This window comes from Oryzias latipes, chromosome 17 (genome assembly GCF_002234675.1).
Source record: "Oryzias latipes chromosome 17, ASM223467v1".
Taxonomy (NCBI): Eukaryota; Metazoa; Chordata; class Actinopteri; order Beloniformes; family Adrianichthyidae; genus Oryzias; species Oryzias latipes.
The window spans coordinates 20,928,184-20,943,084 of NC_019875.2; the positions used below are offsets into that span (position 1 = coordinate 20,928,184).

The 14,901-nt window shown below is 37.4% G+C and overlaps 1 protein-coding gene across 1 annotated transcript in view; it reads left to right on the forward strand.

Annotated features, from left to right (window-relative positions):
• Positions 1-3,392: 3,392 nt before the first annotated feature.
• Positions 3,393-14,901, forward strand: part of rab2a (RAB2A, member RAS oncogene family) — a 31,296-nt gene continuing 19,787 nt past the window's right edge. The window contains exons 1-3 of the mRNA XM_004079148.4: positions 3,393-3,611; positions 12,912-12,983; positions 14,055-14,122. Coding sequence (XP_004079196.1) covers positions 3,566-3,611; positions 12,912-12,983; positions 14,055-14,122 — 186 coding nt within the window. The 5' untranslated portion in view covers positions 3,393-3,565. The remainder of the gene's footprint in view (positions 3,612-12,911; positions 12,984-14,054; positions 14,123-14,901) is intronic.

Genomic DNA, 14,901 nt, shown 5'->3' on the forward strand with positions numbered 1-14,901 from the left:
TTGGGATTGTGAGGGGCTGTAAGCTTGTAAAGTCCCACGCCGATCATATTCTGACCTACTTTAAAAGCCTTCCCAGTGGTCTTTTAATTATTATTACGGTATGCTGTTTTGGCTAAAATAATTTTTTCAAACAGTGTCGTTTTCTAGAACATCATTTCTGCAGAGAGGCAGTACCTCAATAGAAATTCACCTCTGTGGCAGGACTGTTGGGGCAGAGCAAGCCCACCCCCACTCCCCATCATCAATTTGTTTACACGATCTCCTGCTAGCTTACAGCCCCTCACAACCCCAACTTGACATTACTAGTTCAACAATAATAGCAAGCAATATTGGAGCTATCCAGCCGTACAGTTTTGAGCCAGATGCCAGCCGGACGAGGAAAACAAAGACATGCATCTGCATATGTCTACAAGCTGATGCATCAGAATGGAGCAGAGCGGAGAGCTTGTGGCCTGCTGGTTGTAGCTTCTGCGTCACACTTACAAGCTTTTTCAAATTGCTTTTTTTCTGTCTGTTCCTGATTCAAAATGGTTCATATAAAAAAAATACTGAATTTTGTGTTCAACTTTCCTAATATATATCATCAATTGTCAGAAAAATGTCCCAATAGCTTATTAACAACACAAATAACACGATTTTCATCTGAGTGAGTCTTTAATAACCTTATATTGAAAAAATGAACCCCAGACTTCTCCTTTCTTGAACTTCCATAAGATTCTATCTTATCCACCATGATTTGAGATCACCATGAAGTCAAAGCAACATTATCATTTGATAATGGTGGTAAAATCAGATTTTATTTTAAAGCAAAAAAAGTCAAAAATCAGACATCACTACTTACCTCATTTAGTCATGGCTCTTTTTTTGTCAATCTTACATCCTCCAGGCTGCTGATGTTAATTGCCCTACATTCTTTATCTGGAAATGGTCCTTGGAGTCATCTAAATGAAGACATGCACCCTTTTTTTTAACCTCCCAAAACAAAATGTGTGATTTCTTCACATGTTTGAACCAAATCTGAACCACAGTAACTTTTTAAAAGAAGAGCAGGCACCTTTATGTCTGGTTTCTTCAAGTATTTCACACGGATCGTACATTGCTTTGGACAAAACATCTTGTTTAGTTGACCATTCTCTTGAGGTCTCAAGTTGTTTTTTTTTTACTCTCTGCTGTATTGTTCTTGCTAAACGAGGCCACAATTTGCAACTTGAAACCTTCAGTTCACTGAGGAAATAAACCAGGTCAACTTCAGACTCAATACACCTCCAGATGGTCTTTAGATAAAATAGACCTTAAGGGCATATTATATTGGCTTTACTAAGACTTTTATGTTAAGCGTTTTAAATTGTAACTACTAATCGAGTAAATTAACAATAACTCTGACAATAGATTGATTAAGAGGCTTCAAAATCCCTCAATTTTTTGGAGGGGATATTTAGCATAAAGTTGCAGACAAGACTTAAGATGAGATTAAAAATGATCCATTTATAGTTCATAAACATGTAAATATGCATTAATTAGTATGGTGTGTAATACTCAAAACATGTTTTCAGGAAAGAAAAGAAAAACCTTACTGAAGTTTTCAGTTTTCTTGTAAAATGTGCATCAATTCAAAGGAAAGACAGAAGTGAAACTGTTGGTTTTTTTTTATCAATGTTCACATCAGAATTTACAGTCAGCAGACAACTTATTTTATCAATCTTTTGTTAAAACATATTTTTCGTGTAAAGATTTAATCAACAAAATGTTGTTTTTCTTAAAAATTTTGAAAAACTAAGTTGTTACTGCAGCTTCACATCAAAGTTAGGCACTTTTAAATACTCATTTTTATACTTGGATTTAATTTTAGTTTTCCATCAGATAAACACAAACAGCTCGATAAAGTGAGGTGCAAACCTGGTTGCTACAGTCCCAACTTGTGAAAGTGACTCTAGCCCTGAGAGAGATCTGTTTCTTCATGCTTGCTGCCATCAAGTGGTGTGAGTGTAACCACAGCTGCAGTTTCAGTGCCAAAGACATCCCTCTGGTTCCCTGCAAGTTAAAAAAACAACAACACCAACGTTCAGTTCAGGTTCCTACAGAGTTTTGTGCTCCTTGTTCTGTTAATTTTTTTTTCTTGAATCATACAATTCTCATTAGTTCGCATGATATTACAATGTATTTTTGTTATCAGGAAGACTATGTCGGGATGACATCACATAATTAATAAATAAATTAAATGATAAAAGGTTATTTATATAATATTAATCATTTTTAATCTAACTTTTTATTCTGAAGCATGGGGGTGTAAACATCATGATTTGCAGCTGCTTTTCTTCAAAGCAGGACGACTGATCCGTATTAAGGAAGTGATAAATGGGGCAATGTATGGTGAGATTTTGGGCAAAAGCCTCCTTTGAGGCCCTCTGTGAGAGGATTTCGCATGAAGCATGTCTGGATCTTCCAGTATGACAGTGATCCCGAACACATCGTCCAAGCAATGAAGGAGTGGCAACAAAAAAAAAGCATATCAAGGTTCTGGAGTAGTCTATCCAGCCTCTGGATCTCAATCCAAAATAGAGAATCTGTGGAGGGAATTTAAACAGCAACAGCCCCAAAACATCACAGCTCTTGAGAAGATCTGTAAGGAAGAACGGACCAAAATAGCCGCTACAGTGCAAGCCTGTTGAATATTTCCAGGAAATACTTTGTCATTGAGGGTTTACAAATACTGAGGGGACATTTCTTTTCGACCAAATACTTGTTTTATAGATTTTATCTTCACCCTGTATAGACCCAAGCACGTTTTTTTTCTCCTTATAATTGCGTGGAGTCATGTTTTTTTCCTTTTTTTTTTTACATAGATGTTTTAGTCTGTTATTTGTAAGTATCTTTTTCTTCTTTTTATTGTATTTTTTTCTTTTTTAGTTTTTCTGAGCCACACAGGCACTACGTTTTCTGTTTGGTCCTTGTTTTCCCTTTTCTCTAAATACACAGCCTACAATTGTGGATTAAACTAACTGACCAAAGCTGGGTGTTGCTCATTCTTTTGTGCTTTCAGGACTTTCACATTACTAAAGTAAATACTATTATGAGTAGTCATTGTTATACCCTAAATTGATAATATAAGTTAATTGCAGTTTGTTGTACATTGTTCATTTTACATCATGTTTTACCTCTGCAGGTTTTAATGAAAGTATTAATGCTATTCAGGACTCGTGTACAAATCTGTTGTAAAATTACTTATGAAGAACAGTAGCATTAATCTTTAATGTGAAAAAAAGGTTGAAGGAAACTTTCACAAAACTTATCACGGGCATTTTAATAATATATTAACAAAACGAGATATAAAAAAATCACAAACACGAACACACACGACAAAACTCCTGAGCATGCCTTGAACGCATCATTGTGTAGCGTGGCGAGGGCGGAGCGTATGACGTCGAGCTGAAGCTCGAGCTGTTTATTGTTCCTTCCTGAGCACCGACAGAGAAAAACAAGCTGTCAGCTACTCATTTGATACGGTTCACGGCCCGTTTTACTAAGGTGTAACGGTTAAGAAAGCTGACTGTACAAAGCAGGTGCTATGGCGTACGCGTACCTCTTCAAATACATCATCATCGGAGACACAGGTAAGTAGCATCAAGTGCCAGCTAGACTCAGCGGTAGGCTATCTTTCAGTTAGCGGCTATTTCCGCAGTGTTGGATAGTCCAATGACGTGGTAAAAGCAGAGACGCAAGGGGTGGGATGACAGCTCCGATTTTCTCCCCCGTTTAATACATCCGAACCAAAACCAAAAAGAGAAATAAGAAAAATAAAAACGGTCGTTCCGTAACTAGCTCCCCCCCTCACCCCGGTGCCGTAGTAGCTGTTGACACCGGCAGACGTTGGGCCTTTTGTCTGCTTGCGTCGAGGGTGGGGGTGTTAGCCGCTAACTAGCATGCTAACTGGCTACACCTCTAGAAAAGATTACAAACAGCTGTCACGACAGCAAGTTAGCCTGTTTTTTCGTGTCAGTATACATAAAAATAAGTCGTAGCATTCAATTATTTTTGTTTCTGAAACATTATCTTTACTAGTTTTGGAATAATTTAAACTTAATATTAGACAGGGCCATGATAGCGTGAAGCTAAAGCTCGTAATAATTTTTCAAATGGCGTAGACAGAGCTTGTTGACTCTTAGTTTGACCACATCTATTTTCGCGGTTCACATGTCCCCACTATACTCGATTTCTGCTTTCTATTGGTAAACGTATTTATGGTTTGGTTACACAAATGTCTTCGAGTGTTATCCGCTTATTTTTTTGACAGATTGTATTGATGATGATGGGCCTGTTCAAATACACGAGCAGCAGGTGCATATGAAGAAGAACTGCTGTGACAAGAAAATCTAGAATCTTTAGTTTGACATAAGCAGATTCTCAGGAATGTGATGGGGACGTCTGATCTTTAATGGCTCAATCGGATAGAAATACCACGTTGGCTGAATGAAAATTAGACAGCAATTGAAGGTAAACACACCGAAAAATAAAACTTTAAAATCATAAACTAGCTCCAAACATTGTAGAAAAGATCCTTTCTTCTCTCTTCTGGACTACATGGTTCTTGCAGAAGAGGTTCATGTTTTTATTTGTTAATTTAAGAGGTTCATGTTTAGCTCGTTATCATTTATTCCTAGTTATCAAAGCTGTTTACAGCTCTGGCTAATATACCAGCTCAATTCGGAGGGTATTTTCAGAAAAACAGACCACACAGCTCACATCAGCGGGGCTAAGAGTCATCAAAATCTTGAAATGATAACCACAATATGTGAGTGTAAATTCTCCAGAACTCTCAGTTCTAGATTTCATAATGAAGATCCAGCGTAGAAAACTTGAACTGCAACTTTGTATATCCATTTTGGTTTAAACAGGTAATTTAAGGTTAATGGTTACCTTCTGGTGAAGGATTTTTACTTTACTGGGTCTTTAAAATTGTATAATTATTGCTTGGAGGAACATAAAACTGCAGTTCCAACTGCAGATTGTAATAATGAATCAAATCATGTGGTTTTAATAAAAATAACAGTAATTGCGTCATCAACAAAGGGGTTACTAGCTTGAAAAAAATTCCTTTTGCTCAGGTCATCAGCAGTAATTGGGTAAAACATTCTCTGTCTGAATTCACTCACTTCTCCCTCTTAAAAGACTATCCAGTGTCATTGATTTCACTTTTCACTTCAGTTTGGACCCATGATCACTACTTTTTGTAGTTTTTTTGTTGTTTTTTTAACTTAAAATATGATCTCACCCGTTTGTCAAAGTAAAAACCTTAAAAAATGTACATTCTACAAAGACTATTTATGAATCTATTGTGTTCTGATCATAAAAACTTAATGATTTATTTAAAAACAATGCATTCATTCAAATGACAAATTGTTCAAATGCAATGTATTGTTACCTGTTTTCGCCTATCCAGTGACCATCATGCACACTAGTTTTTTTGCAGAGGTTTCTTGGAAATTTCCAAGCCACTGGATTTTGGAATCATAGATTCATAGTGAGTAGTGTGTGAATTCTGACACTTTTTACTTTATTATAGATGGTAAAGTGACGAAAATATTGACGTTAATATACAGTGAAAAAAAATCATCACAATTGAAAATTTGAAATGTATCAGCATTGACAGAAGGAACATCGTCTTGGTAGTTTGGGGTAAAGTATTTTGATTTTACACATTCCTTTTTTAATGATAATTATAAATTGTTATTGGTATCACTTCTTTCTGTGCTGACAGGTAAAGAGACTATTTTTGACATAAATATTAAAGCCATGCTTTTCACTGGGCCACTTGTAATCACCTTTAATGTATCTTGTAAATCACAAACTAATTTCTCTGTGCGGATGCTAATTTGGTTATATGTAATGTGCTGTCCTGCATGCAGACATCCTGAGAAAGAAATCGTTTTCTTTGTACTCCTCGGCTGTATAAACTACACACTGAAGCATATCTTATGGAAATTTATCTGTTTTATGTTCATTTTTGACATCATAAATGAACTTTAAATCATTGGTGTTACAGGTAAATATCAAGGGATAGTGTTTAGGCTCTTGTTAATTTTTCATATCAGAAGTTTGATAAAAATTGTATTTCATTTTTATCCCCACTGAGTCCGTTTTCATTTAATTCCTTAAGAACAGAATTAACCTCATCTTTCATAAGAAAACTATAATTCTGGATAGATATGTTTATGAAATGGGTGTATATTTTAGCTTATATCATAGCTATAGTCCGGATATAAACAGGACTGCTTTGCTTTTTTCCCTTTTTCATTTTGATATCATTTTTATTTTTAAATGTATGTATATTATATAATTACAATTTTGTTTAGTCAACCATTCAGAATAGTTTAATTTAAATTTGTTCATATTGGAAACTACATTATTAAATCACTTGATCTAGATTTGATTCATTTATTATTTCAAAACCATTTTTAGATTGCAAAATGTTTTCTTTTTTCAAAGATGCAAAGGTGGCATTTTAGGAAATTGATGAGTGGATTCTAATTATTCATAGCAAATTTCTTAAAGAAATATCAAAATGAATACGTTTTACAAGTTGTCTTTTTCTTTTTTACCCAACCCTTATTAATAACATGATTCATTCATGTCAAAGAAAAATAAATAAATGACTAAAGGTTCATGAGTCGGTTGTGGTTTTCTTCAATAATGTCTGTTAGTTTATATTCAATACTTGCTCAAAGCTCAACCCTGGCCTTAACCTGTTACTCAGTTTAGAGAAATAGCTGTTGGCATGCAGCTGGCTTTAGTGAAATGAGCTTTTAAAGGATGACTAACAGTTTCTAAGATCACACCCTCTTTTTTTACTATTTTTTTCCCTCGCTCTCCAGATTCAAATGAATGATGCCTGAAAGAGAATAGATAAAAGCAGCCTCCATCCAACATGGAGGGGAGACATTGCCCCCTTATATAAGACAGCAGCTGGACATGGAAAAGCATAATATTACATGGAGCTATTGATTAAGTTCTGTTGGCTTTTTGGCCTGAGGTTTAGCCTACAGACTGATTTGATTGACAAAACTGAATATGAGTTGAAATGGAAAGTTTCTGCTCTTCTTCAAAGCCCTAAACAATAAAGTAGGCTTTGTTCTATTGAACACTGCCTGCAGAACTCTAAACCTCCAAGTTTTGACCCCACTTTTTAATGGGCACTGAGAAATGGAGGCATTTGTTCTAATGCTCAGCTGGAGTTCACTTGGAGCGTCGTGTTTAAAGCAACCCATTTATTTAACAAGTTACAATATTCAGAGTTTGGATTAGGTTTGAGGGGGAAAAAGCTTCACGTTTTCTGTGTGGTTCCATAGTTGTCTTTGACAATGTTTATTTTAAAAGAAATGTTCTCCAGCTAATGAAGGAAAGAATGGCCCTGATGATGGTTTTTAGGAATGTTAACCAACAACCGTGTGTCTCCCACATTCCTGTGATTTACTTTGATTTCTGGAAAAGATTCTCAACATTTCTTCTGAAAGAATCTGAACGTGTTTTCTTCTTTAGCTTGGCTGCTCTCCTCAGGGCTCGCCACAGCAACTATGGCTTCACTTTTGTTCTTCCTGGCAAAAACCTTCTGCATTTGCTCAGAGCTCTGACCAGCGCCTGTAAATCCACTTGATCTTGTCCCTTTTTTGGTTGCATTAATGACCTTTTAAGGCTTTGAGGGCAGTTTTAAACAGACTTACAGTGATGTGTTTGTGCTTTGTCAGGTTTCACAGCTCTTTGGTGTGATGGGATGTGCGAGGACACCCGTGCAGCCTGCTTTCATGTTCAATCCTCTGCAAAGAACGTGGTGCAATCATTTGACCTTGCAAAATTTCTGCAAACCAGTCATGAGCAGTGCAACATCAGGTTTAGGCTGTAGTACGACACATGTGGGAAACCTCACCTGCTATTGATAAATATGTATGATTTAACTTTAAAGTCAATTATTCCTTAGTCCCAAAGATGGATTTTGAGAATATATTAACCTTGCTCACTTTTCAAATCCACTTTGTTTTGAGTTAATTTAAAGACCCACCCCGATTAAATATGTCTTGTTGTGTAGAAAATACGCCGGGCGTATAAGATCCCTGATCCGCTCCATTCGTATACATCCGACGACTACATCCATGTACGCTGCCATGAGCTGGCATTCGGCTCAAAACCGGACGGCTGGATAGCTCCAAAATCACTCCCCATATTTTCTTGCACTGTTAATATTAGTTTGGGGTTGTGAGGGGATGTAAGCTAGCGGTAGAGAGTGTAAACAGATGGGGGATGCGGTGTTGAGGGTGTTTTTAATTACTGCCGCGCTGCAGAAACTTTGTCCTAGAAAACAATCGTTTTTTTTTTTATTTGGGTGAAAAATAGCATCATCATATTAAAAAAGACCACTGGGAATGTTGTCAAAATAGATCAAGAGATTTATCTGAGTAGGGGCTACTTTATGAAAATATAAAATGTTAACATTTCTTTGTTTTACTACACAACTAGTTTTATGACAAAATATCTTTATCTCTCCTTAAATGATGGCATTTTTTTCTCTATGCAGATTTTGTCTTTACAAGAAATTGTTGTTTTGTTTCTTAAACTACTGCTAAAGCCCAAAAACCACATGGGTAAGAGGGCTGTCCTTCCCTTCATTATCTTAATCAAGTTCTTGTTTACATGTCAACAGCTAAATGCAGCTTTTAAAAACTGTAGAATGACATTAACTAGATGATGTGTCACTCTCCCAGGTGCACTGTCTCTTAATATTTTTGTCACATTGTGGTTCTCCATACTCTTATAACAAAATCCTAATTTGCAACATTTGCTTAACCTTTATCATGTAGGGAGACTCTCCACTTAGATTGGAGGGACTAAAGGGTGCAAAATGACTTACCAGTGATTTACACAATTACTGAGTCTGACTGTTTACTGAGAGCAATTTAGTTATTCCACTGGCGATTCAGCCGTCCCCTTCTTTGGCTTTGCAAAAAGCCCAGCAGGACTGTCAACATCCGAATTTCCGCTGCATGATGAGGCATGATGATGTGTTATTACCTCAGCCAGAAGCTGATGGAAAGAGCTTTCAGAGAAATATTACCCAGCTCTCCACTCATTATTGTTACCATTGGAGCCACTTTCACCATTTCAAAGCACAGCTAGCTTTGATTATACAGCAGTTCTCTGCACACAGTTAGTAGACTACATATCTGCTTTCATTCAATGAGAAGCCAGAGGTTTCACATTGTGTCAATATTCCAAGAGGATATCATTTTAAACAAAGCTATTCTGTCAAATTTGATGCAGTTTGATTAAAAAATTTCAATGTTAAAGTAAGGTTTTCATTGACAAGTGAACTCGGGTTCTCAGTTTGGTTCTGCCGAAGTTCAAGTGAGCGCTCAAATTTGCCAAAATATCTGAGAAATGTACCAGGCGGAACGTGCCTTCATGTAGAAGCAGCATGAGAAGTGTGACTGTCAAGAACCTATATTTGAGAAAAAGAACTTCCTTTTGGACTTCACTCTTTCAATTTTGTGTAAAGGTGTACATTTAAAATTAAATATTGCCTATCTTTGTGAGAGCTCTGATTCCTTTCAAATTCTTCTCTACTAACAGAAACCTGGGAACTTGAGGGTCCTTTATAGAATCGTGTTTTCTAGGATTCACGCTGCTGGACAAAAATCTCAGATGCTCCTCTGCTGGAGTTATTATCCCGGTTTGGGGGTCACATCCCCAAATCTTCCAGTTACCACAAGACCTCCTGTTGCCGTCACCTTGTACTTTTTTCCTCCTCTCCGTTAACGCTTGGTATTTCCTGTTATACTCATGTTCCATCTTTCTGACGAGGTCTTCATCATCTATTATACCTTGACTTTCTTCTTCTTGTCCATCACTACTGTGTCTGGTCTGTATTTGGAACTTCCCCAGTATCTTATCTTGATCTTTCTCAACTACCTTTAGAAGTTTTTTCCATCTTGACCTTTGGCATTCCCCGCTTATATTCAGCACATACGTTTTAAACTGTTACATATATATATATATATATTTATATATATATAGCACATGGCAAGGAAAATATGTCGTTTAACATTATTTAGCCAGTAATGGAGGCAGAAATGGGTTTTTGTATTCAGGGCTGGACCTAGTTTTATTGGATCTGATAAATGACAATGGCTCCACCTTTCCACATCCACCCTCCTCTATATCCTTCTGTCAGTTCTCATGATCATCAGAGAGTTCCTCCTTAACAACATCACTGCCTGACAGCAGTGATCCATGGAAACCACGAAGGAGGAACGGGACGTCTCTCTGTGTTTCTCTGCATCAGTCTCTTCTGCTGTTTTCTTTATGGATCAAACAAACATTTGCTAAATGATTATCATTTCATTTCAAAGCTTAAGTTCTTATTTTGGATCCTTTTTAAGTCAATAAAAAACATATGATATTCTAATGCATATGTGTCAAAGTGATGATGATAGAAATCTTTTCTCTTTTTTGCTTTACTATGTTGTCTTGAATGGAGGAAATGCATACATAAAGTATGATTATTCAAGCAAGAGAGGCCAGGCTGAAAAAACCTCTGCTGGTGTTTATTTCCCCCCGCTAAACTTGCAATTTCTCCTTTTTGTGGATGTCGTGGTTCTGCCTGGAGCCATGACCTCGGTTTGTGTCCCTGTGTGAAGCAGCTGGGATTAGATTTTGCCATAATTCTCATCTGGGAACAGGTTGAGGGCTCTGTCCAGGTTAGAAAGGTAGTCACTGCTCCAAGTGGGGGAGTTAAGGTTAAGTTAAGTGGTAGAAATAATCAATGAAATCATGTGAGGCAGTGCAGATTTTGTGGCTGGCTGTTGTGGTGAAGATGGCAGAGAGAGGCTCCTAATTTTCCTTTCTGTGTGTATGCTATCCTCACCTGTGTCCACGACCTTTCACATTTGGAAGTCCAGCAACCAACTCTTTCATATCCATCAGTGGATGTATGGATTTAGCATTTCAATAATAAACTTACTGCAGTTTTGGACAAAGTTCCCCTATTACAAAGCAAATTGTTAAAGAGAAAACTCCACTTCCTTGGAGAACTGAAGACATTAAGAACCTTAAAAGAATGACAAGGGGGGCCGAACGACATTGGCGCAAAACAATACATCACCAGATTTTTAGAAACACGTCAGTACTCTACAATAACTCCATTAAAAAAGCAAGGCAGGAGTATTTCTCCAAATTCATAGCAGAGAATCAGTCAAGGCCAAAACATCCTCTTTGCCACATTAGACAAAATAATCAATTCAATCTTTGGCCCACCCTCCACCTTTAGCACTAAAACCTGTGAGGAGTTTGCAAAGATAGATGACATTAGATCATCTATCTTTAAGGGGAGGGATCAACGCCCCGCCATTGATCTTTCCACTGCACGTCCTATCAGTAAGAGAACGCTATATAGTTTTGTCTTGATTGATGCTGCGGCGCTCCAACAAGTGATGTCCCAAATGAAAAGCGAAACTTGTTCTCTTGATCCCATCCCTACGTCCTTTTTTAAGTCAGTTTTCACAGTTACTAAATTGCTTTCTTCAGACTGGAGTCTTCTCTGCATCCTCAAAGACTGCTATGGTGAGACCAATTCTGAAGAAGAGTGGTTTAGATCCCTCCAATCTAAACAAATACCGGCTGGAATCCAACCTGTCCTTTTTAAGAAACATTTTAGAAAAGCTTTTTTTTCCTAAACTGGGTGATTTTTATTAATAAAAATAAGATTTTAGAAAAGTTTCAGTCTGGTTTTAGACCTCACCATTTAACAGAGATGGCATAATACTTAAATGGTCTCAGGTCCAATGCTGACATGAAGAAAGCATCTGTTTTTAGTCTTACTGGACCTGAGTCCAGCCTTTGACACAGTTGACCACTCGATCCTTTTAACCCTTGTGCTATCTTAGATGACCCCACCCTTACTTTGACGTGTTCTCCCTACCATGACAAAGGTGGATAAAGGTGGAAAGATTTCATGTAATCCATGGACACCAGTGAAGATCACAAATCATTGAAGAAAAAGGTTCAGCGCACTGTCTAGTGGGTCTAGATGACCCAACTCCCAATGTTAAAGTGCCTAGGATAGCACAAGAGTTAAACAGACTTCATGACATGGTCGGAATTACGGGGACAGCTTTTAATTGGTTTAAATCCTACTTCACAGAGAGATTTTATTGTTAATTTAAATGAATGAGTATGTTGAAATGCACCTTTTTTTTAAAATATATTTCTAACTTTCATTTGCTAACGATAATTTATGAGTTTTGCCTTAGTCCCATGCACCAGTACAGGGTGTCAACCTGTCTGGGTTGCAACAGTTTCTTCTTGTAGTAACAAAAAAGAAAAAAGAACACACGATTATCTGTCTTAATATGATGCTTTTGCTTCTTGTCTGGAATAAAGGATCACATTGTCACCTGTAGTTGTCAATTAAAGGATCAGCTTGAGTTTATTTTTGTTCCTGTGAGTTTGCCAAAATCCAGCTGTAAGAGATAAAGCATGAAGAAGTGTTGATGAAGAAGAGCACATTCAACAATGGCCTTTTTGCAGGGAAAAAAACCCAACAGGGACTTTAACACATAATGAAGGAGCCAGATGGTCAGTAAACACACCAACTGTAATGGGTTAACTGAAGCTGGAAGAGGAGTGTGTGTGTGAGCTCCCTGCTGGGCTCCTTTGAACTCGATGATGACTCCCATGTTCCTGTATAAAATATGCATGGGCTGAATTCATGAGACAATAATTCCTGTTGTATGGAACTCCCCGCGCTAATTGTCATGATTAATATTAAACTGTATGTTGTGTGTCCCTGAGCCTGTTACAGGATTTATTTGTTTGCTTTCAGTTTGTAAAGTTTTCTATAACAGCTTTTGTTGTTTGGTTTTTTTCAGGTGTTGGAAAGTCGTGTCTATTACTACAGTTCACAGACAAGAGATTTCAGCCGGTTCACGACCTCACCATCGGTAAGATCCTCCACCTCCTTTACAACAACAACAGTTTTGTCCTTTCAATGGATTAAAGTGAGTTAAAATAACACCCAAAATCTTAAAGTCCCACTCCCATCATATTTTGATTTATTTTAAAAGTGTTCTTAGTGGTTTTTTTGTTTTTTGTTTTTTTATTATGACATTTTTTGCACAAAACAAGAATTTTCTAGGACATAGTTTCTGCAGAGCCTCTATTTTGTAGGCAGTACCTTGGGGCAGAGCAACCCCGCCCCCCTTCCCCTCCCTGTTGCCGAGAGCTGTCTGTTTAAGTGGAGCAGGGAGCTGGTGACGCCCAGCGTATTTCATATATAAACTCAGAAATGCAATTTTGAGCTTTTTTTTAATTTATGCATCCTCTATCAGAAAAAAACACATGAACATGTTTGAAAACACAATTTTTCTCATGACGAGTCTTTAATGCAGGTGGAACCAAAAGACTGGAACTGTCAGGCATATATTCAAAAAAAGACTCTAAATCCCATCTCAGATTAGCAGAGATGTCCTGATGACCTTACAGATAACATCTCACACCTCATAATCTATCAACATTTACGCAGAGCTAGTTGCAATTCATCATTTCTCTATTGTAATTTTTCCTTTCATGGTTTAAAGTTATCCTCCTTCAAATCAAATACGCATAAAAACAGGAAAACTCTGGAAATCATGTACAAATCTAACACGGAGAAACATTTCACACTTAGATTTAACTAAGATTTTTTATCAGTGCAGTTACTTTGATCTGGGGTTCTACATGAACTTGATTTTAGTAGATAATGTTCATTTTTGAGGACTTTTGTTATAAAATCTGGTCTTCTGAAATCATCAGAATTAGATTTTGGTTCTTTTTAAACATAAAAACATGCTGAGATGGTTTAGGATACATCAGAGAGACCAAGAGTTTTTACAACTTTTGAGAGAAACGTCTGACAAAAATTTGCTAATTCAGTGTGCTGCAGTGACGGAAAGCCAAAGAATAAATGTCAAATTTCCCTTGAAATCAGTATGAATCTTTGAATCATGTGTCTTTTTTTCATTGTTTCTGTCCAGGTGTGGAGTTTGGAGCGAGGATGATCACTATAGATGGCAAACAGATCAAATTGCAGATCTGGGATACGGTAAATAAACCTTAAATGCTGGAATAAAAGAACGGCAGACGCTGGACTTCACTGAAAAACGAGTTTAGCCCATTTCATACAAGGCTATAAAAGTTGGGAAAATTTGTAACTGAAGAACCCAAAAAAAACTAACAACCAAACTGAACATGTTTAGTCCTGGTAATAAGGTGGAACTTTAAAGAGACTGCTCTTATTCAAAATAATATAATCTGACTCTTAAGCACTGGACACCTCCCTGGGGAGGGGTTCCGGGCATGTCCTACTGGGCGGAGACCCCAATTTAATTCAATTTTATTTGTATAGCCCAAAATCACAACAACAGTCGTCTCGATGGGCTTCGAAGTAAAACATGAACTCAAAAGGATCACGAATACAAAGAGTTCAATAGAAAAATACTAAAATGAACTAACTATAGCTATACTGGCATCCCTGCCCTTAGACCCCCCTTCGCGGTAAGGAAAAACTCCCAAAAAGAACGGATTCCGGAAAAAACGAAGAAACCTCAGGGGTGCCCACATGAAGGAGGGATCCTCCCCCAGGACGGACAGGCGATTTACCAGAACTCTTAAGAGAAGAATAACTTATCTAAATCTACAACTGCATATATAAAGTCCAGCAGACGAGCTTCATCCAGCCGTGGTTGGGGGGACAGTCAGGGGCGCAAGTCGAGCCTGAGACAGGAACCACAGCCATGTGTAGGAGCAGAGACGAGGTACTCGGTCAGGTACAGAGCAGAGACGAGCCAGAGATGAGCCAGAGGCAGGATCCACAACCAGGTG